At 35.3% G+C, this 22214-nt stretch overlaps 1 protein-coding gene across 1 annotated transcript in view; it reads right to left on the bottom strand.

Moving 5' to 3' along the window:
• The window catches only part of PIAS2 (protein inhibitor of activated STAT, 2), a 108411-nt gene that overhangs the window by 13225 nt on the left and 72972 nt on the right, over nt 1-22214 (bottom strand). The window contains exons 7-11 of the mRNA XM_011978074.1: nt 20917-21022; nt 20239-20312; nt 12672-12832; nt 6230-6363; nt 4502-4673 (exon numbers count right to left, since the gene is read on the bottom strand). Of these exons, the coding sequence (XP_011833464.1) occupies nt 4502-4673; nt 6230-6363; nt 12672-12832; nt 20239-20312; nt 20917-21022 (647 nt within the window). The remainder of the gene's footprint in view (nt 1-4501; nt 4674-6229; nt 6364-12671; nt 12833-20238; nt 20313-20916; nt 21023-22214) is intronic.

Genomic DNA, 22214 nt, shown 5'->3' with positions numbered 1-22214 from the left:
GAGGAGTCAAGTGAATGTCCCTATACACCTGTTTGTCACCACAGTAACACCTAATAACTGTACGTGTCCTGTCACTTAGCAACATGAAACTTTACATGATTAAATAGCTACTCCTTACTTAGGCAATACCAAAAGGTTGACTGTCAAAACATGTGAAATGTGAAAATCCAATGGGGGTAAAAATTAGTAAATCAACATCTAAAACCTCAGCAAACATATGAAAAGCTAACAATTTAGTGTTGGTTAATTCCCATCACCTGAATGTTGCAAACATTAATACAAATTCAACTTTACATAGAATGGCTTAAAGTAGTCATTAGTTAGGATTATCAAATTACATACTGGTAGCAGGTTTTTGTTATCAGAATCTTCACAAGGACCACATTCAGAAACAAAATGATTCTAAAGCCTATGCAAAAAACAGAAATGAGTAACAGATTCCATGAAAAAATGTAAATGGCTATGGATGGTGAAATGATGGATGTAAAAATGTGATGCTATATAAAAAGATTTAAAGCTTCTAAAATTTGTTACTGCCTCTTCATAGGATTGGTAAACACACACAGATATGTGTATACATTATGCAAGTGTACATTTATATTTTAAACATTTGTAACTTTATCCATAATATCACAGCACAAAAGTGAATTGCTAGAATGCTGCTATACAGCAAATATTAGTATTTTGGATTATATGCTGGATCAGAGAATTGCATGAAACTCACATTTGGCTCAGACTTGGATGTCTGAAAATAGGTTGACAATTTTTATTTATAACCCTGAAGTTCACTGTATGCTCCCACTTTATGATCATAAAAGTATAAAAAAGATTCAATTTTGCTACCAATTCCTAATGATTATTAATCTGGAGACATACCAATTTATCCTTTTTTTGTTTCCTGTCTTTAGAATACCTTCTTATTAAGGCAAAGCAACCACTCATTTTCCAGAAGGGGCATAATATGCAAAATTATCTTTTAATATGGAAAAACATCAGAGATTTTCTAAAGGTCTTAAGATTAACATACAAGTTTCTTCTGACAGGTATTATAAGACTGCATTCAAAGACTCCAGTTGGTATGCAGAGAAAGGGAATAGGACTGCCATCAAAATAGCAATGATTCTCTCTAGGTGAGATACTTTTTGCTTTCTTCTTGGTGCTTTGTAAAATTGTTTATAAGAATAATTTTTACTAAAACAATATACCGCTTAAAAGATAGCTGCTCACAGGCAGGTGTGCTGGCTTACGCACTTTGTAATCCTAGCACTTTGGGAGGCCAAGACAAGTGGATGGCTTGAGCTCAGGAGTTCGAGACCAGGCTGGGCAACATGGTGAAACCCCATGTTTACAAAAAAGATACAAAAAAATTAGCTGGGGGTGGTAGTTCCAGCTAATTGGAGGGCTGAGGCAGGAGGATCGCTTGAACACAGGAGGTCAAGACTGCAATGAGCTGGGATCACATCACAGCAATCTAGCCTGGGTCACAAACTGAGACCCTGCCTCAAAAAAATTTAAAAAAAAAAAAAAGAAAGAAAAAGAAAGAAAAAGAAAAAATAGCTGCTCACATAATTTCGGGGCTGTGAATTAGAGTGAAGTTTTCCCGATTTCTCATTCTCTATTCTTTCTCATTTGCTTACTATCTTTGACGGCCAAAAAATCCTATGACAAACTTACACAGCATAGGAAAACCATAAAAACTCTAGATACTGAACTACAAGAAAGGATATGAAAAGGACAACCAAGAACAAAGCCACAAAGGTCTAAGAGTAGGAGGGAATCACAGAGATGATATAACCATAGCATGAGCCTCCACTATGACACTGTGACAGGCGGCAGTCACTCTAAAACACAAAATATGATTTCGGGACAAAAGATTAAATTTCCTAGTACTCAGAAAGCTCCAACAGAAAGTCTGTCCATGTATCTTTATCTTTAGTTCACTGGACCTAAATCTGGTAATAAATCACAAATTTAATCCAGCTAGTCAATGTCTCCCTTTTAAGAACTACAAGGTGGCTGTCACATAATCTCTTCTCCTGGTTTAACAGCTTCAGTCCTTAAGACCCAGTCATCCATCTTGCTCCAGATTCCACTATTCACTTTCCTGTTCCCCTGCTCTGGTCATACTTATTTGTTAATACCATTCTTAAAGATCAGCACTGACTGAAATGCTCTGAGAGTCATATAGCCTAAAATGGAACAAAACTGGCATGGTATGGGATCCTGGATACTATGCTTATTTTATTAATGCTAAGAACAAATTGGTTTTAGTGGTGAACCCTTCAAACCATTAATTGAAACCTGACATATGAAGAGTTTCTATCAGAAATGGCAATTAATTTACTGAAGGCCTTTCCAACATCTATGAAGATGACTACATAGTTGTCCTTATGACAAGATACATCTTATCAATGTATTTCCTAATATTAAAGCACTCCTAGGATAAACTACTTTGTCACATATGTCATTTTAATATATAATTAAATGATTTCCTAAGACTGAATTCAGAATTTTCATTTATCTTTCTACGTGAGTCTGTTTCTTAAGAGTTCTTCCGTGTAAGTATTAATGTGTATGTATGTCTAGCCTGGGTATTAAGGGCTACATCAGCTTCATGGAATGAACGAGGTAGCTGCACTTTATACAGACTTCTAAAATAAACTTTCAAGTGTTGCTGGTTTAGTTACAAATTTCTACCTTATACTTACCAATGTTAGTTTTTGTTTTCTTTTCAGCCTAGATGAGAAACCTTAACATTTATCTCTATAGTAGCTGACCACAGATGTAAACTATCCTTATTCCTCTGCATACTGAGGTCATTTCAGATTTTGTCACCCACTGTGTATGTGCCATCCCTCCTGTTTCATGGACTCATCAAACATAGATAAAAATGTGGTAAAGGACAGAGGGTAGACCCTTGTGGCATGCTACCAGAGACATGCTCCAAGATCACAACGACTCATGAGTCAGCATCACTAGGCATGACCTCTCAACCTGGCATGAATTCAGCCACCTACAGTACTTGCAACTCATGTTTTTCCACTATATTCTAAAGGATATCATTACAGAGTAAAATCCAGAAACATCACATCTAAGCATTCATTCCCCTGATACTCCACCCCAGTAACCATTTCAAAATTATATCTTCATTTTTTGTGTATTATTTAAATTAAGATGTACCAGTCAATTTGTCTCAAAGGAGCAATAAATGATTGGCACAACAGGAAAAAATCGACTCGAAACACTTCCTCATTTTGTTCCACACACACAAAAACCCCACCTCATTCTAATTAAATAGGTAGAAGTAAATATATGCCCTTAATATATGTGTAAATTATATTTGGAAATATTAAGTATTTTAACAGTAAAGAAGGCAGCTGAAAAGGTTTAATTCTTAAAATTATAAAAATAAACAATGTTGCAAAAGGAGGTATTTTATATAAAATGTCTAGAACAGGCATTACAGAGACAAAAAAATGACTGCCTAGATTTGGGGTGTAACTAGAAATAAACTACAAAAGAACATGAAGAAAGTTTTTTTGGGTGTTGAAAATATTCTACTACTGAATCATGGTGATGATTGCACAGCTCTATGTATTTTCTAAAATATCGCTGAATTGTGCAGTTACATACTTAAGATGGGTACATTTTATGCTATGTAAATTATACCTCAGTAAAGCTGTTAGAAAACAAAGTGGACCAAGAGGCCAAAAAGATGACACTAGCACTCCCAAGTCTGAAAGAATGTGTTCGTGAACTGTCAGGAGAACTCTCCTGTTATCTCCTTGTATGATCCAAAACCTCTCTGAAAAAGCAACTATTGCTAAATACCCAAACCTGATTTTAAATGCAGGCCAGTAATGGCTTCTGCCAGATAACTTATAGAGAATCCATGCTAAAATTCAGGTAGAATGCCATCTTACCCATCCATAGCTTGCCCTGGAGAGGTTGAGACGGGAAAGAAATCAATTTTTATTGAGAAATTACCACATGCCTGACACTGAGGCTTTCTTTCATCTCATTAAAACCTGAAAATAATCCTGTAATATAGGCATCATTTAGCTCCATTTAACAGAACACAAAAAAGAGGCTCAATCAAATTAAGTATTTCATCTAAGATCACAGAACAAGTAAGCGATGGTGTGCCATAATTGGAATCCATACTTGTCAGATTCCCAGTTCCACACCCCATTACACCAGACTTTCTCATTTGGTCTGAGATGCCAAATTTCCTTACAAACAGGTTCAAGAAAATAACAAAAAGTCTCAGGTAGGAAATAAATACCTCACACGCTCACTTTCCAAAGACGTAAATATTTTCTCCATCAAAATGTGCTTCCTACAAACAATGTGCTTACTTGAAAATGTTCCAACTCAACAAAGGCAAATTAAAATAGCCTTCTACAGTTACACCATTTCCCAAAGAGACATTTATAAATCTACCCCAAGAGCAAATTAGTTGCGAGTGTAATGAACAATAGTGAACTATAAATTAACAAACCCTTTGGTTGGGCTGCTTTGTGTTTCTGACATAAAGATGCATTTCCTTTTGGCAGGAGGGTCTTCTTCTTCATCAGAAGAGCTTTCTATTGTAAGATCAATAACATCTACTTTCTTCTTGCTTGCCTCACTGGCTACAGTCACTGAACAAGGCTTACTGAGGACGCTTGAACCTGCACGTAAGGAAACAAAAGGAAAAAAAAAAATCAAAGGTATAACACAAATAAACTCTAGTGGTAGAGTCTAGTATATTCAGTATAGTATATTCCTGACAACACATAGCGCCAGTGGAGCCACCTACTCCAACCCACGGACAGGTACCAACTCCCTAACTCCAGACCTCTGTCTGTAAAATGGTTGTTCACCTAGGGAGACAGGTGAGCACTATTCCTTGACAGAAGGTCAGAAGTCTCAAACTCTCATTCAGACAGAACGTTCTTAGTTATGCCTCCAATACCACTGAAGGATTTGTGCAGCTCCTAATGCTCATCCTGTCTCTGCAGGTCAGCAGTCGTTTTACAGAAAGACACGGAGAGTTAGGGAACTGGTCTCAGGCCATGGGACAAAAATAGGTGAGTTCACCAGCTATGTATTCTCACAGACATGTTGCATAGTTAGCTCAGAACCAGATATTTCCATTCTAGCAATCATGCTCATATCAAAGAAAGTACAAACTTTTCACCATAAGCCAGAACTGATAAAAACTTTCACCTTGATAAGTTGAAAAAACCCAAACCTCTCACTTAAGTTACTCACACATTTAAACTTTTCTTATGAATTATCTACGAATACATAGGTCCATAGACTACCCACAAAGATAGTCTCACATACCATATATGTTAACTCAACATTTTCATAGAAAAGTATATTATCTGAATGTATTTAGTTAAAAATGAAAGACAGTTGATAATGGAAAAGCAATAGAAATTTATCAACTAAATCACTCCCCATTTTTCTCAAAGATGACAGAAACCTTGGTCACTGCACTCAGGTTCAGTATCAATCACAGAGGAATAATTAATAATGGCATAAATTCTTTTTTTCCCCTTTCTTCTTACTCCATTCATTACACTGTTTGTTAGAACTTCAAATGTAATCAGAACAAAACTGAAATGCAGTGAATAGACTTAGATAAAAAGAAACTCTAAGTTCCCTTGTGGGTTTCAATTACTCAAAATGCCCTCAGTTTCCCTACTTAGTGTGGAAAGATGCAGGCAGTTGATGGATAAGTACACATTCTAGGTAATCAAGGCAATGTTAATATTCCTCCCCACAAAGAAATGGAAGGAAACAATTTGTTTACTTTCTGAGCAATTAACCTGTGACCATCCCCAAACCAACAAGGCCATTAATCAATGATGCAGCCCTCTAACCTCACCTCCACTCAGGGTTCCACCTACAGATACCCTAAAAACAATTCTGAAAAACTGTCCACATAAATTCATTCGTGACTTTTCGTTTTGTAACAAACATCGTATTTTAAAATGATTTTAGATGAATGTTTCCTTTATTCTACATACGAAAAATATACTTTGAAATAGCTGATAAGATAGTATAAACTTCAGCACATTTCTTCAGGAAAGAATAAAAATCATTTGGGGGAAATTACATATAATCAAAAGATTGAGTCAACAAGCTGAATTCCAAACGTATAGTTCTAGGGGCCAAGATTAATGATAATGTTACATGAGTCTCACTGCTTTGCTCTCTGCTGCTGTTCTACACATACTTTCTATTTTTGTACACGGTTGGCTGGATACTTTCATAGCTTCTTTCTTCGGTCTCATTGGACACCAAGAACCATCTTCCTGGAATTTGATCTCATCCACATCAGAACAGTCATTGAGAATTTCCATAAAAAGCCTAAAAACAATTAAGAAGTACATACATGTAATCAACAGCTTTGCCTAAAGGGGAAATAAGAAAGTAACACACATTACCTTGAAAACATAAGTAATGCTAGCTGACCCCCTTTTCTTTTGGTATTGCAATACTTTTATACTTTACAACAATTATTACACCCCCTTTGTCCTGTTTTAAATCTGTAACAGGCGACATAATAGTTAAGTAACTTACTGAGCATCACCTGTGTAACTCAGTGAGTATCAACGGCTAGAGATTAGTAGATACCTGCAGCCTCCTAGCTGAGGCTGGCAGTAAGAACAGCCTCTAACACAGCACGCAAAACAAACACAAGCAGACAAAGGTTACTATATAGTAAAATAATTTATAAACTTTAACTTTGAGAAAAAAGGATAATGGGGTAGGGGAAGGAGGGAAGAATAGGTAAATAAAAGAAGTCTCAATAAATTTAAAATAAGCAAAGCGTATCTGAATTATGTTCAAATTAAGTCAGTACCAGAAAAATTTGAAAAATTCATAAATATTTGGAAACTAAAGAAACATGAGTCAAAGACAAAAATAAGATTTTGAACTGAATGAAAATAAAAATGTAATAAAATTTGTGGACTGTAGCTAAAGTAGTATTTAAAGTAAATAATCTTCCCCAATTAGAAAATAGTCTCAAATCAGTAACTTTATGAAACTAGAAAAAAAAGCAAATTATAGTAAAAGCAAGAAAAAGAGAAATAAAGAAAAAAACAACCAAATAGATAAAAAGAAAACCAGAAAAATCAGCTTCTAGTCAAACTTATTTACACTCACTCCAAAAGAAACAGATAACCTAAGAAGCCCTATGCCTGAAGTTGGATCTGTAGTTAAAAACTTCACCAAAAAAAATATATATATATATATCCCAGGCCCAAAGTCTTCTCTAGGGAATTCTACCAAATATTTGAGGAGAAATAATACCACTACTTCCAACTCATTGTACAAGGTCAGCATTACTCTGATAATAAAACCAGGTAGGCACTGGAACAAAACTAAATACCAACATCCCCCATGAACTTTGCAAAACAAATCCAACAACGAATACACACAGGATAACAAATCATGACCAAATGGGGTTCACTCCCACAATACAAGATTAGTTTAATATCCACAAGTCAATCAACATAATGCACCATATTACCAGACTAGTCAATGCAAGGTGGCAGGAAAACAAAAGGCAGCCACGTTAGAAAGAAGTAAAACTGTCTTTATTTAAAAAACATTACTGACTATATAGAAAATCCTATGTAATCTATAATAAAGCCACTAGAACTACTAAGGGATGGGAATAACATATCTTGATATGAAAGCAATATACAAAGGTCAACTATATTTCTATATATTAGCCATAATCACAAAAAATTTTCACATACCACAGAAATATGAAATATTTAGGAATAAACTTGACAGGAGATGTACAAGACACATTGAAAACTGTAAAACACTGCTGAGACAAATAAATAGAAAGATACATCCTGTTCATAAATCAGAAGACTCAATATTGTTATGTCACCACAGACTTATCTACAGAGTCAATAAAAAACAAATCAAAATCCCAGCAGGTTTTTTTCCCTAGTTGACAAGCTGATTCCAAAATTTGTATGAAAATGCAAAGAATCTACAATAGCCAAGACAACTTTGAAAAAGAACAAAGTTGGAAGATTCACACTACCTGACTTTCAGCGAATGCAGTATTGACACAACTACAGACAAATAAATCAATACAACAGTCCGGAGATCCACACATATAGTCAATTAATTTTTGTAAAAAGTGCAAAAGCAATTCAATGAGGAAAAACTAATCTTAACAAATGATGGTGCACCAATCACATGGCCATATACCAAACAAAAACAAAAATCCTGTTATCTTACACCATACATAAAAATTAACTTGATAGAAATAATAAACCTAAGTGTAAAAGTAAATTATGAAACTCCTACAGGAAGCTCAGAAAAAATATTTGTGACCTTGAGTTAGGGGAAATGTCTTAAAGTAATACCAAAAGCACAATCTTTCATAAAAGAAAAACTTGGTAAACTAGCTTTCATTCAAATTAGACACTTCTGCTATTTGAAACACACTGTTAAAAGACTGAAAAGATAAAATGACAGAAAACATTTAAAAAATCATACACCTGGTAAGACGTTTGTATCCAGAATACATAAAGAACCACCAACATTCAATAATATGAAAACAAAACCCAATTAAAAAGTGGGCAATAGGCCGGGGCACGGTGGCTCACGCCTGTAATCCCAGCACTTTGGGAGGCCGAGGCGGGCGGATCACGAGGTCAGGAGATCGAGACCACCCCGGCTAACATGGTGAAACCCCGTCTCTACTAAAAATACAAAAAACTAGCCGGGTGTGGTGGCGGGCACCTGTAGTCCCAGCTATTCGGGAGGCTGAGGCAGGAGAATGGCGTGAACCCAGGAGGCGGAGCTAGCAGTGAGCCGAGATCGCTACACTGCACTCCAGCCTGGGCGACAGAGCGAGACTCCGCGCTCACTCCCCCACTCCAAAAAAGAGAAACCATACCAAATGTTAATGAGAATGAGGAGCAATCAAAACTCTCCATATACTGCTGGTGGAAATATAAAATAGTACAACTGCTTTTGGAAAACAGTTTGACAGTTTCTTGCAGTTAAGCACACACCAGGCATGTGCCCAGGCATTCCACTCCTAAGTATTTACCCAAGATAAATGAAAACAGTCCACACAAAGACTTGGGCATGAATGTTCACAGTAGCTGTATTTCCAACAGCCCAAAACCAGAACAAACCCATCAACGCATGAACTGACAAACTGTGGGTGAGAATGCAACTCAGCAATTAAAATGAAATATTGGTATATGCAACATAAATGTATCTCAAACAAGTATGTTGAGTAAAAGAAGTTAGACAAAGGAAGCACACAGTTTACGATTCCATTCACATAAAAGTCTAGAAAATTCAAACTAATCTATAGAAACAGAAAGCATATCAGTGTTTGCTTGAGGACTGAGAGGGAGAGATTGAAAACATACATGAGAAAACTTTGGGTGTGATGGGTGTGTTCATTATCTTGACTGGGATAATGATTTCACAGGTATATAAGAGGTCAAAATTTATCAAATTGTACATTGTACATGAGTAGTTCTTATGCCAAAAATGCCTACTTCATGAGAAGAGGTTTATTTTTCTCAACTATACTGAAAACTCAGCATAATGTAAATGAAAACCCAAAAAGGTTCTGTGTAATTTCAGAATGCTTTTATTCAAGTGAATATCGCAGAATGTACTGTGACACTAGTCAAAAAAATTCTGAAAAGAAACGGCCTAAGAAATACTACCACATAATAGAAATCTAATAAAAATAGTTTCGTACTGGCCTACTAATACTTTGATGAATGGAACAAATAGAAGTTCAGAAGTTAACACTAGTATTTACAAGAAATGTATTAGATAATGCAAGTAGTGTCTCAGATCTGTGGGAGAGATTATTCAAGTAAATGTGGTTGAGAATAATCTGGGTGCTAGGGTGAGGTGATCCCTACCTTAATGGGATCACCTATTCCCTACTGTAAAGTTCATTCCCCATCCCCAGTTTTCCTCCCATAGTGTCATTCCTTATCTTCATAGCACTTTACACTTCATATGCTTTCTATTTTACTGTCTCCCATACTAAAAGAGCTCTGCTCATCATTTTTAGACCTAGTGTCTGACACATGATAGGTATTTAGTAAGTCCTGTGTTGAATGAATTCATGAAGCAATGTATGATGGAACAACTGCACAACTGGAAAAAGGAATCATAAATGTGTCTGATGAAAACAAGCAAATGCTCATATAAAATCTCTACAACTTTCTAAACATTTTCAAGACAGAAGTTCAAAACGGAAAAGACAAGACTTGATGAAAAAAAATGTAAAGCTTCTGAATGGAAAACAAAGGTCACAATAAATACAAATAAAAGGCAAACTGGGAAAACACATTTGGCACATGCGGACAGAGAAATTAATATCCTCAATCTATAATGACTATTTATAGACCAGTAAGAAAAAGATGCGCAAGCCCATAGCAAAATCTTTTTTAAAAAAGGAACATTAAGAGGCAATTTGTAAAAGATATTACAATTACCAATATATGGAATTAAAGAAATATCTGATAACTCTTATAATAAAAAAATTAAAAGTCAAAATGATTAGCTATCTTTTAAATTAGGAAACTGGTAGACATTTTTATTTGTTGTTCTGTTTTGTTTTGTTTACTTCTGAAACAGAGTCTTGCTCTGTCACCCAGGCTGGAGTGCAATGGCATGACCATTGCTCACTGCAGCCTCAAACTCCTGGCCTCAGACAATCGTCCTGCCTTGGCCTTCCAAAATGCTGGGATGACACGTGTGAGCCACCACACCCAAGAGTAGACATTTTTAAAGTAAGATTTAATATGTAAGGCTGCTAAGAGAGCTGAGAAGTGGACAGTGTTATGCCTGTTGGCATGAGAGTGAAATGATTTACTAGGAGAGAAAAACAGCTTACTCCTCCTGGGAGGCATCTTGATAATAAATACTAAAAGTCTTAAAGTTATACATTCCCTTTGAGTATTTCTAAGAACTTGAAGAAAACTCCACAGACATATACAAAATGCCACCTTCAAAAATGTTAACATCACAGGGCAATTTTAAATTGAAAAAGTAGAAACAAATATGGAATATTGAGAATTTAGCAAACACGTCACAAAATATTAATGTGCAAGGAAGCATGACATATGTAACTCTCAAATGGTTCAAAAGAATTCTAAAAATAGTAATAATCATCTCTCTCTACATTCGCAAATGCATACACCAAAAATGTGTATATGCACACATATTAAGGGAGAAAGTGATACAACAACTGCAGTAGATTGTTAACAACTGAAGCTTCTGGGTCAAGGTTACATGGGAGGTTCTTTGTGCTACTATTCCAACACATCTGTAGGGTTGAAATTTTTTCAAAATAAGCTAAAAATAAAAATTCAGCAAACAAAAACGTTCAGAAAGGAATGTTAAAGTCCCATTCACTCTTCATTCCCCATTCCTCTCCACAGATAATACTCTTGTAAAACTTTTGTTGTTCATTTTAGAGATGCAACTCACTATGTTGCCCAGGCTCACCTTGAACTCCTGGGCTCAAGTGATCCTCCCACCTCACTTTCCTGTGTAGCTGGAACTACAGGCATGTACCACTCTGCCTGGCTTAAAACATTTTCAAGTTGCACAAGTATCTTTAAAAATCTAGGATACTTTTCACTATATATTGAGTAAAAATCACATGTATATATTAATATAAATCATGACATAAAGTATCATTTCAGTCTTTTTTAATATGTCAATAACAAAGTCATCACCATAGGATGGTCCTGCTAATTTTATTTTCATCTTTCCATTAACTGTATTTTCTAAATCTTACATGGTATATGGATGACATGTGCAATTTTAAAAAAAGTATTATTTGAAAAAAGGTACTAAAAATTAGTTCATGCCATTTTCCAAATTCTGACATGCAATATAATATGAGAGATGATGCTTAGAGTTTGAACTCCAGAGTCAGAAATACCTGGGTATGAATTCCAGTTTTGAACTTAAGAGCTATATAATGTGTCTGTATTTACCCTATCACTTCCTCTGGTTTTTTGCATAGACCCTAACTGCTACTTCAAGAAATTCTAGGTAAGGAAAATGACATCACAAAGCAAACTTTTCCCTATTTCCTGTAGGTTTTATAAAATATAATCTTGGAAAGCAAAAACATTGCCCTCAACACAAATCATATTATAGAGATAAAAATGCCACTAACCAGCCGGGCGCGGTGGCTCAGGCCTGCAATCCCAGCACTTTAGGAGGCTGAGGCGGGTGGATCATGAGGTCAGGAGATCGAGACCACGGTGAAACCCCGTCTCTACTAAAAATACAAAACTTAGCCGGGTGCGGTGGTGGGCGCCTGTAGTCCCAGCTACTTGGGAGGCTGAGGCAGTAGAATGGCATGAACCTGGGAGGCGGAGCTTGCAGTGAGCCGAGATCAAGCCATGGCACTTCAGCCTGGGCGACAGAGACTCTGTCTCAAAAAAAAAAAAAAAAAGCCACTAACCACAGTATAAAAAATAAGATTGAGTGTAATTATGTATAAGACAGAAAACATACAAACATCTGGATTTATGCTAGAGTAGAATTTATTTAGAATTTAGTTCAGTAAGCTGTACTGAACAAAGACATTGCCAACAGCTGTTGTATTAGTCCATATCAGCTGTTAAAAGGGATATACTTACCCATCTAATATTAGACTTTCATAGGCAGCTTTTTTGTCACACACAGGACAAATCCAGGTGGGCTTCTTCTCATTCATTTGTAGATAAAGGGCAGCATCAAAACACTGCAGATGTGTACAAGTCACTGCACGGCATGGGATTGTCAGTCTCATTTTTCCTAACTACAGGACAGGAAACACAAGGAAAACTAGTTCAGAAAGGAGAAGGAGCTCAGAGGGAACGTGGTCAGTTGTAAAAGTCTGAAGATGTCATACAAGAAGATGACAAAAATGAAAAAGAAATCCAAACTAGAATGTATTCCCAGGGAGATTAGAATATATTTTTATTCACTGATTGCCCTATGATTTTTGAAAAACCATTTCTCTTTTTCAAAACAGGTAACATGTAAATCCAGATTCATATACGTTGAAAATATGACTCCTCCTTACCTGGTCCCCAGTTTCCCTATTTAGAGAACCACTGTTATCCATCTCTTGCATGTCCTTTCATAGATGTTCTAAGCATAAATCAAGTGTGTATTTAAAGTATTTTCCCAGGAATTATAGGATACAATACACACTGTTTTCCAACTCACTTCTATCATATAACTTGGTGACTACTGCACACAAATTGGTATATAAAAAACTACCATTATATGAAGGTATCATAATTTATTTAACCAGTACACTAATGACTGACATTTAAATTGTTTCCAATCTTTTATCACTACAATGCTGTAATGAGTATTTCTAAGATTCCTATATTTATAATATTTATAATTTCTAGAAGTGAAACTTCTGGGTGGAAAGAAAAGGACATTTGTAATTTTTGTCACATTAACACACTATCTTCCACAAAAAGTACCTACTGGGTTATGTATACAAGTGTATTAACGTGCTTTGTTCCACTCAACCTTTCCAATATAGTGTTATTAAATTCTTTGATCTCTGCCAATCTGGAAGGTGACAAATATCCCATTATAGTTGTGAACTACATTTCTCTTATTATTGGTAGTTGAGCCTCTTCTTTTACTTCTAAGAGTCATTTGTGTTTCTAAGAACTTTCTACCTATAACCTTTTCTCATTTCCCATCTGGTTATTAATCTTTTTCTATTTGTAGGCACTCTTTATATAAGAAATCAGCCATGTGTGTAATATGAACTGCAAATATATTTTTCATTTATGAAAATTTATTTTTATATAATCAACTGTGTTAATTTTTCAATATACTTTTGATTAACTCTAGTGCTGTTAAATTCGTATTGCAACTAGTAGTGGTCCATCGGCACCAAGACGTATACAACACCCAGATTTGGTCAGACCAGGTTTTCCTACATAATCCTTCAAACCTCCCCACATATTTCCCTTACAGAAAATATCACTATTTATAACCAGTCCTGCTATTTTGATTGAAAATCTGTTTCTCCCACTAGATCTTAAGCTCCAAAAAGATGGTCTAGATCTCTGCTTACCACTGAATCCCACTGTCCTAGCACAATACTAGCTCATAGTATGTGCTCAGTATTTGTTGACCAGATAGGAGAATGAATGGAGATGGACCAGAAATGGGGAAAAGAACAAACAGGAAACGAAGAAGATGGACCTCCTTTTATGCTATAAAGTTTGAAAGAATTCATGGCAAAATTAAAACATTCTTAGTTCTGCCTGAGAGGCAGGCTTTTTAGGATGTTCTTTTTCTTTTGGTTCATCTGTAATTTCTAATTCCTCTAAAATGAACACTTGGTAATGTGGTAATTTAAAAAGAAAATAATTTAGCTGAATCATCAACACAGAAGTAACATTTATATAGTTCCACCTACGTGCAAGGTACAGTGTTGACTACTTCACATTAATCTCAAAAACACTTTTACAATTACATAACAATTATACTAAAAGGATGGTATCATTATCATCCCCATTTTATAAATAAGGAAACTAAGGTACAAAGAAGCTAAGTAACCTAACACTACAAAGTTAGAAAATGGCAGAGCAGGTCTGATCTGGGAAGCTCCAGCCCTGCAGAGTCCACACTCTCATCACTGCTATACTGTCTCTACCTAAGTGTCTAACCAGAGTTCTAAAAGGGATCTTCGAAATTTCTGTGATTTGATCAAGGTATGTGGCACAATATAACTCATCACTTAGAACAGAAAAAGGTCGGAATAAAACCTGAGGCAGTTTCTCTTCTTATCATACATCTTTCTATATTTTTCCTGCCTTTAAAAACAAATTATTTCTTAAACAGACTCTTACAGTATGCCCAAGGCTTTTATATAAATCTCATAAAATCTTCATAACTCTATGACTCCAGAAAAGCTGGTATCTATATTTCTATTTCTGAAATGAAGATGCTGAAGCTACAAAAGGTTAAAACCACACACTCACTGATATAGCTGATAGAGCTATATCACAAATGGTCCTCACATTCCAGAGACATCCCAGTTTTATAACATTACAAATGGTGTTAGTTTTTTAATTTAATTACCCTCCTTTTCCTCTTTTGCTAAGTTTTTGTTCTATTAAAAATGAATGTTGACTAAATACCTATTCAGCACCCAATGAGATAACAGGTTTTTTAAATCCTTTCAATGATAAGATGAATAATTTTAATAGATTTTCCTATTATCCTTTTTTTAAATCACATGTTATTCTTTTTAAATAGTACCAACATAAACATTGGCTGGTTATTTAGAAAGTTTCCACCAATGTAAGTGAGTTGGCTTTTTTGCACAATCACTGTGTGGAAACAACTCAATCACTGAACTCGTTATTAAATTACACTATGCCTATTCAACAAAATGCCCACAATGATTAAAATAAGACCAATCTACACATATTAATATACTTAAGATACACTGTTAATTAAAAAACAGCAAGCCATAGGACAGTATATATTTTCCAATAAACATACATATAATTATATAGAGAATTACATCTTGAAAAATCTATCATGCTACTAGTAATGTTACTTCTGAATAATAGACCTTGCAAATTTAAAATTATCATTTTTACTTTTCGGCTCTATTTGAATAATTTAAAAGTAGGTATTATTTGTCAATTTTTATAATTTTTTCTTTAAAATAACGTTCTAACTCAGCCTACCACGGTTTTAACAGTTATCTGTTCTCATTTGGTTTCAAAACCCCTTTGGACTCCTAAAAATTAAGACCTTGGCCAGGCACAGTGGCTCACCCCTGTAATCCTAGCACTGTGGTAGGCCGAAGTGGGTGGATCACCTGAGGTCAGGAGCTCGAGACCAGCCCAGTCAACATGGTGAAACTCAATCTTTACCAAAAATACAAAAATTAGCTGGGCGTGGTGGTGGGCCCCTGTAATCCCAGCTACTTGGGAGACTGAGGCAGGAGAATTGCTTGAACCTGGGAGGCAGACGTTGCAGTAAGCCGAGATCACGCCACTGCACTCCAGCCTGGGCGACAAGAGCGAAACTCTGTCTCAAAAAAAAAAAACAAAAAAGGCCGGGCGCAGGCGTTCACGCCTGTAATTCCAGCATTTTGGGAAGCCGAAGAGGGTGGATCACGAGGTCAAAAGTTTGAGACCAGCCTGGCCAACATGGTGAAACCCCGTCTCTACTAACAATACAAAAATTAGCCAAGCATGGTGGCAGGCGCCTGTAATCTCAGCTACCTGGGAGGCTGAGGCAGGAGAACTGCTTAAACCCGGGAGGTGGAAGTTGCAGTGAGCTGAGATGGTGCTACTGCACTTCAGCCTGGGCGACAGAGCAAGACTCCGTCTCAAAAAAAAAAAAAAGAAAAAAAAGAGAAAGAAAAAAAAAATGAAGACATCAAAGACGCTTTATGTATGTGGGCTATAGTTATCAATATCTGTATATTAGAAATTAAAACATATTTTTAAAAGACAAGAGTACACAAGTACACATTCCATTAGCCATCAGAGCAACGACATCATCATCATCTATCAGGTAACCCACATTAAACATCACTTTATGCTCATAAGAGAGAAAGAACACAAAAAGCCAAAATTATGTGTCAATATTATTATAAAAAGTTTTAATTTTGTAGTCCTCTTCAAAGAGTGTCAGGGACCTTCAGGTATCCATGGGCCACATTTTGCAAATCGCTGCTTAGGGACTGTTTTTGTCGTTTTCTTCTGTGCCGTTTCCATCTCTCCTGTCACAGCCTTAAAATTTCCACAGCATACAGAAATGAGAATATCCAGGACTATAAAAGTTGTTGACCCTAAATTTAATCCTACTCTAGTTGTCTTATAAGAACTAATGAGCATTTCCTAAGAAGGCATTTGTTACTAGCTAGCAAAATTTTGTCAATTTCCTAGTGACTATGGAATGTTATTAAAAAGGACCTGAATGTGCCATCAAAATAAATTCTAATTCTAATTTAACCAGATGAAGGTGCTTTTTTGAAATTTATTATTTTTATGAATGAAGTGGTATCTAAGTAATGCAACACTTTTTTCCTATAAAATGTTAAGCTGGCATTATCCAAATTCTATTCACTGTAGCGTAATTACTACCAATCTAAAGTAAGAGAGTTTTCAAGTTGAAAAGGCCCAAACTGGTGGTTTCCAACTATTTTCAGCAGGACTTTTTTTTTTTTTAAACATATTAGAATTTCAAGAGATAAAATCAAACCTAGCTTGCTTTCTTTTTCTTTCTCAGCTACTCAGCCCACCTCCACAGGACAGACAGAAAATCACTAGCTGAAATCACCAAAGTGAAACTCCTATGTAAAATTCAGATATTGTGTTCAGAAATATAATTATGCACACTCAATTAGATCCTCTTCAATAACTACTGTGACATTACCTTCCTTTAGTCCCAAGGACAGAGGTTTTAGAATTCGCTCCCACTATTCAGGACTCACTTCTACTGCAAATCACCTTACGAAAATATTGTGAAATGTAATAAACATTTATTCTATAACCCTACATTATTATTTTCTCTTGTTTTTGCCAAAAAACCCAGGGTTCACTTCTTATCCAAGTGCCTGGGGTTTATTTTTTTCCTTCTCCATTTCCCATTACTGCACCAGATCCCATGTTATCTCCATTGTTAGCCAGCTGGACTCCATTCTGCTTTTTCCAACTAATAATAGGACTGACTTTCTCAAACACTGCTTTCATCATCTAACTTCTGTCATCCATCCACCAAATCTAATCAACACACTTGTGTCTGGTAGTCTAATTAATATATACCACATATTACAGTTTAGCTACTCAACTTTATGTTAACACTACTACTATAGCCCAAAGAGTACCATTTATTCTTTTCTTAGAAAGTGCTCTGAAAAGATCAACGAACCCCGAGGAAAAGCTCAAAAGACAGTCTCACAAATAGACCTGTTGTCACTTCTGAGCAGAGAGAAAAAAACACTTAAGAAACTTAAAACAAGATTTCAAAAACCTATTTGATCTGTTACTTCATTTCTTCAAGTAACTGAAAAGTTAATTTTCTTAAAATTGGTAATGTTTGAAAGGAACTGCTCTCTATTCTTACACAGAAGGAATCCTAACCTCTCTGATATGCTGCTTTCACTATTATTGAAAGTTTGGCTCATGAGATGGCCTATGCCTGTAATCCCAGCACTTTGGGAGGTCATGGTGGGCAGATCACTTGAGGTCAGGAGTTTGAGACCAGCCTGAGCAACATGGTGAAAGATCTCTACAAAAGACACCAAAATTAGCCAGGTGTGGTGGTATGTGGCGGTAGTCCCTGGTACTCAGGAGGATGAGATGGGAAGATCACTTGAACCCAGGAGGTCAAAGCTGCAGTGAGCCGTGATCATGCCACTATGTTCCAGCATGGGTGACAGAGAGAGATCCTGTGTCAAAAAAATTTAAAAAGTCTGAGAATCCGTTAGTATGTTTAGCCATTGCATTTGGTTTTGGTTGCTCTCATGTAGAATGGCAGTCTGTATGAAAAAAAAAAAAATTAAAAGATTCTAAGAAAATGGCACTGCATAACTGTAAAACTCCTTAGGTAAGTTGTGTAGAAGACTTTCTTCCTGATACAATAGTTTGACATCTAAAACATAATGGTGACATGAGTTTCCTCCCCATATGGTGACTGTATGTGGAATACAGCTGGCAATTACTGTTTACTGAATATACTAGGGTTACATAATAAAAAAGGGTCAATATCCAACCATTTTTTAACCAACAAAAAGGTAATTTCACTTCTTTCAATCTACTATTAATTTTAATTTTAACATGAGAGCGTAGAAAAAGAGAATAACCTGAAGACACTGAAAAGAACTCAAGCCTGAAGGTTTGCATAGAACTTGCGCTCAGAGGAAGTCGTGGGTCCTTCCGCATGCCTCCTAGAGCCTCTGTCACCACCTTCAGGGCTTTCAGGTCCTACCCTACTGGAACTGCACACCTCTTCCCTGCGTTTGACAAGAGCACATTCCCAGTATCCAAGCAATCCTGATATCAAAAAATTCTATTTCAATGAAGGCAAGCTCATATGTTTAAGTTAATGAAGATTAAAAGAGTGATGCTTCAAAAAAAGATTTGCAAATACCACTTTCCAGAATAAAAGAGACGTACTTGCAATCAGGACATGTATATTTTAGCCCAATCTGGCAGCATGGTATATTGGAAAGAGAACAGGAATGTCAGAACACAATCTTTATCCTTGTTCTACCACTAACTGTAATTTGGGTTAGCCAACCTCGTTCAGTCTCAGTTTCTTCATCTACAAAATGAAGACAACTCCTCCACACAGGTTTGCTAAGATAGTTAAATAAAGAACATACAGTAGAAACTCAACAAATTATTCTCTTTTCTTTCTGACACAATTTCTCCCCATTTAAAAAACTGTACATTTCTCAAAATGGTGGGCAGTCATCAAACGCCCACAAAATTACATTATAAATTCCTGATTCCATGACTTTTCTCACCAAGTTCTTCTTAACTGGAAAGGGTTCCCCTCTAATTCATTCAATGTTCCTGATCCTCCCATCTCCTCTTGGTAGTATAACAGCCTAACTGTAAGTGAAGTCTGCTCCATTTTTATGGGAGTTGGTTTTATTTTTCAAACTCAATTGTTAACATTCTAAGCAAGCCTCAATATTTTCTCCCACAATTAGCTCAGTGGCAAGTAAACAGGACGATGTGAGAGTTGCTAACTGATTTCTCCCTCATACTTTCTATGTAAGGAGATATAAAAGAAAAATTATTGTGCAATTTAAAAGACCATTATAAAGACATCCTACGCATCCTAACTCACTAAACCAAGAGCATCAATTAGCATTTATCAGGCCCCAGTCACTTTATTTTTCAGTATCATTTATATTCTTATAAAAGGCGTCAGCTCTTAAAATATTTTTATTTATAGCTGTGTATTATCTACAACATTAATTACAACAGATTATTCTAAGCCTAAAGCTATCTTCCCTCTTCTTTGTATTCTTTGCATGCCCAAATAATACAAAGCATTGTGACTTAATCATGAAGATTCCTTAATGGGAAAAGACAAAAGTTCAGAATTCTATCATAATATATCATTCATTCCCACACTTATTTTTATAGGAAAGTTAATCATTTATAAAAAGTCAAATTCCCTAGAATGTTTTGTTGCTTTACTTACAGGGCACATCAAGGATACCCGAAGGCTAGTTGTAGCAATTTCACTATCAGGATCTGCAGTAAGTTTTTCTTTAACTTTAAAGAGAAGAGAAAAAAAATAAAATTAAAAAAAATTAAGGGTGACAAAGAAATGGAATTATAGAAATATATAGCATCTTAAAACAAAATGTTAAATATTAATGTATTGAAAACACAATCACACTCCCAATGTAAGTTAAATAATTATGAACATGCAAATTCTTTGTTTAAATTCTTAAAATTTCTTTTTAAAAGTAAAACTGCTGGTAAGCAAGACTTTCAAAATAGAAAGCTGTGTAAGACTTAAGAACAAAACAACAATTAGGAGAGGAAGCTGGAATGCAGCAGTACCCTGAGCTTCAAAGCTTTTCCAACACACATTCATCACAGTTTTTATTATGCACTATTGTTTGTTTCCAACAATTACTAAATTTGTAAACAGAAAATATAAAAATATTCTTATACTTCCTTTGATAATTAAAAACTACTATGTGGTAATATCTACAATTTTACTCACCAGTAATGTATATAAATTAGTATATACACAAGCTAACAAATATATAATCTATTGATGTGAGCAATATTTAAAGCATTAAAGCATCTCATATGCTCAATCTTTTTTTTTTTTTTTTAAATGCTTGGTCTTATAAACATTACTTACTTAGTGCTCTGGAATGATCAGGGTTTCTAATACCTTTCATTTTTAATCTCTGTAATAACATGGCTGATGTAAGCTGCCGTACAAGATATACAGACATGGAGTAATTCTACAAACAAACAAAAAAAAAACCCTGCATTAAAGATGAGAGATAATATTCTCTTTGTTTACATGAAATACTTATTTAAGAAACTCTGGCTTCTAAAAATAACATTCAAAATAACTTCTATGGAATGGTCAATGACTGCAAAGGGGACAAAATTCACCAAGCTATTTCAGCGAAAATAAAAGCTCAATCATTTAAAACTATTTCTTGATCATTTATCACTTTAAAACATTCGCTGCTATAGGAACATAGGTTGGGTCAATGGTTTCCAAACTATGGTTCTTACTTAGCAAAACTGGTACCTTAGGGGACACCCTGAAAATGTACCCTCCTATGACTAACCAGAATCTTGCTAACCAAAATCATTCTGCTTTTATTGACTTTATGTAATGGGGCTCTCATATTTTCACTTAAAAGAGGAGTTCCACTGCAGAAACAAATTTCAAATGCCAGTGGTCTGAATTAACACTGCAAACCCAAAGTTTCAAAGTTCTAATTCTGGCAGAAGAGACCACCTGCTACATGGCCTTTGAGTAAATCACTCAAATGAACCAGGTAGCAGCTTTCTTCTGAGAAAAGCTTTGATAAATTAACTCCTGTACCCCAAATGGGTATTTTACTGACAAGCAGCAGCTACTATAATATGTAAGACACATGAAGATATGATAAAAATTAAAAAGTCAAGGCCAGAAAACAAGTGTCCAATCCCATACCTGTTAGATCTGGCACAAAGGAACCTTCATTAGCTATTTATAGAGCTATGAAGAGATAAAATATAATTTCACATAAATGCTAAAAAATCCCCTATCTTCCCATTTTATTAAATATATTCATTCAATTGATTCTACAATAAACGTAATACTTTCAATAGTTGCCAAACCAAGTATTTTAAATATTTTTTAATGTTCTTTTAAATATCTAAATACCCAATTTATGGTGTAAATTTTAGGTCAATTAATAATTTTAATTATAAGGAAAGAGTATTATCCCCATTACATGGCAAAAGTTTTCAATGTCTACAATCATTTATTCCAATGTCTGTAAAGTTACTCCCAGCTCTGCAATTACCTTGGTGGCAAAACAAAAAATTCCTGCTATAAATAACGCCTCAATTTCTCCATCCATAAAACAGGAGTATTATTCTGTTTAAGAACATGTAATAGGAACACTGAAATTGATGCTTCATGTAATATTA

The sequence above is a fragment of the Mandrillus leucophaeus genome, unplaced genomic scaffold (assembly GCF_000951045.1).
Source record: "Mandrillus leucophaeus isolate KB7577 unplaced genomic scaffold, Mleu.le_1.0 Scaffold189, whole genome shotgun sequence".
In the NCBI taxonomy this organism is placed as follows: domain Eukaryota; kingdom Metazoa; phylum Chordata; class Mammalia; order Primates; family Cercopithecidae; genus Mandrillus; species Mandrillus leucophaeus.
This window is presented reverse-complemented; position numbering and strand designations above follow the sequence as displayed.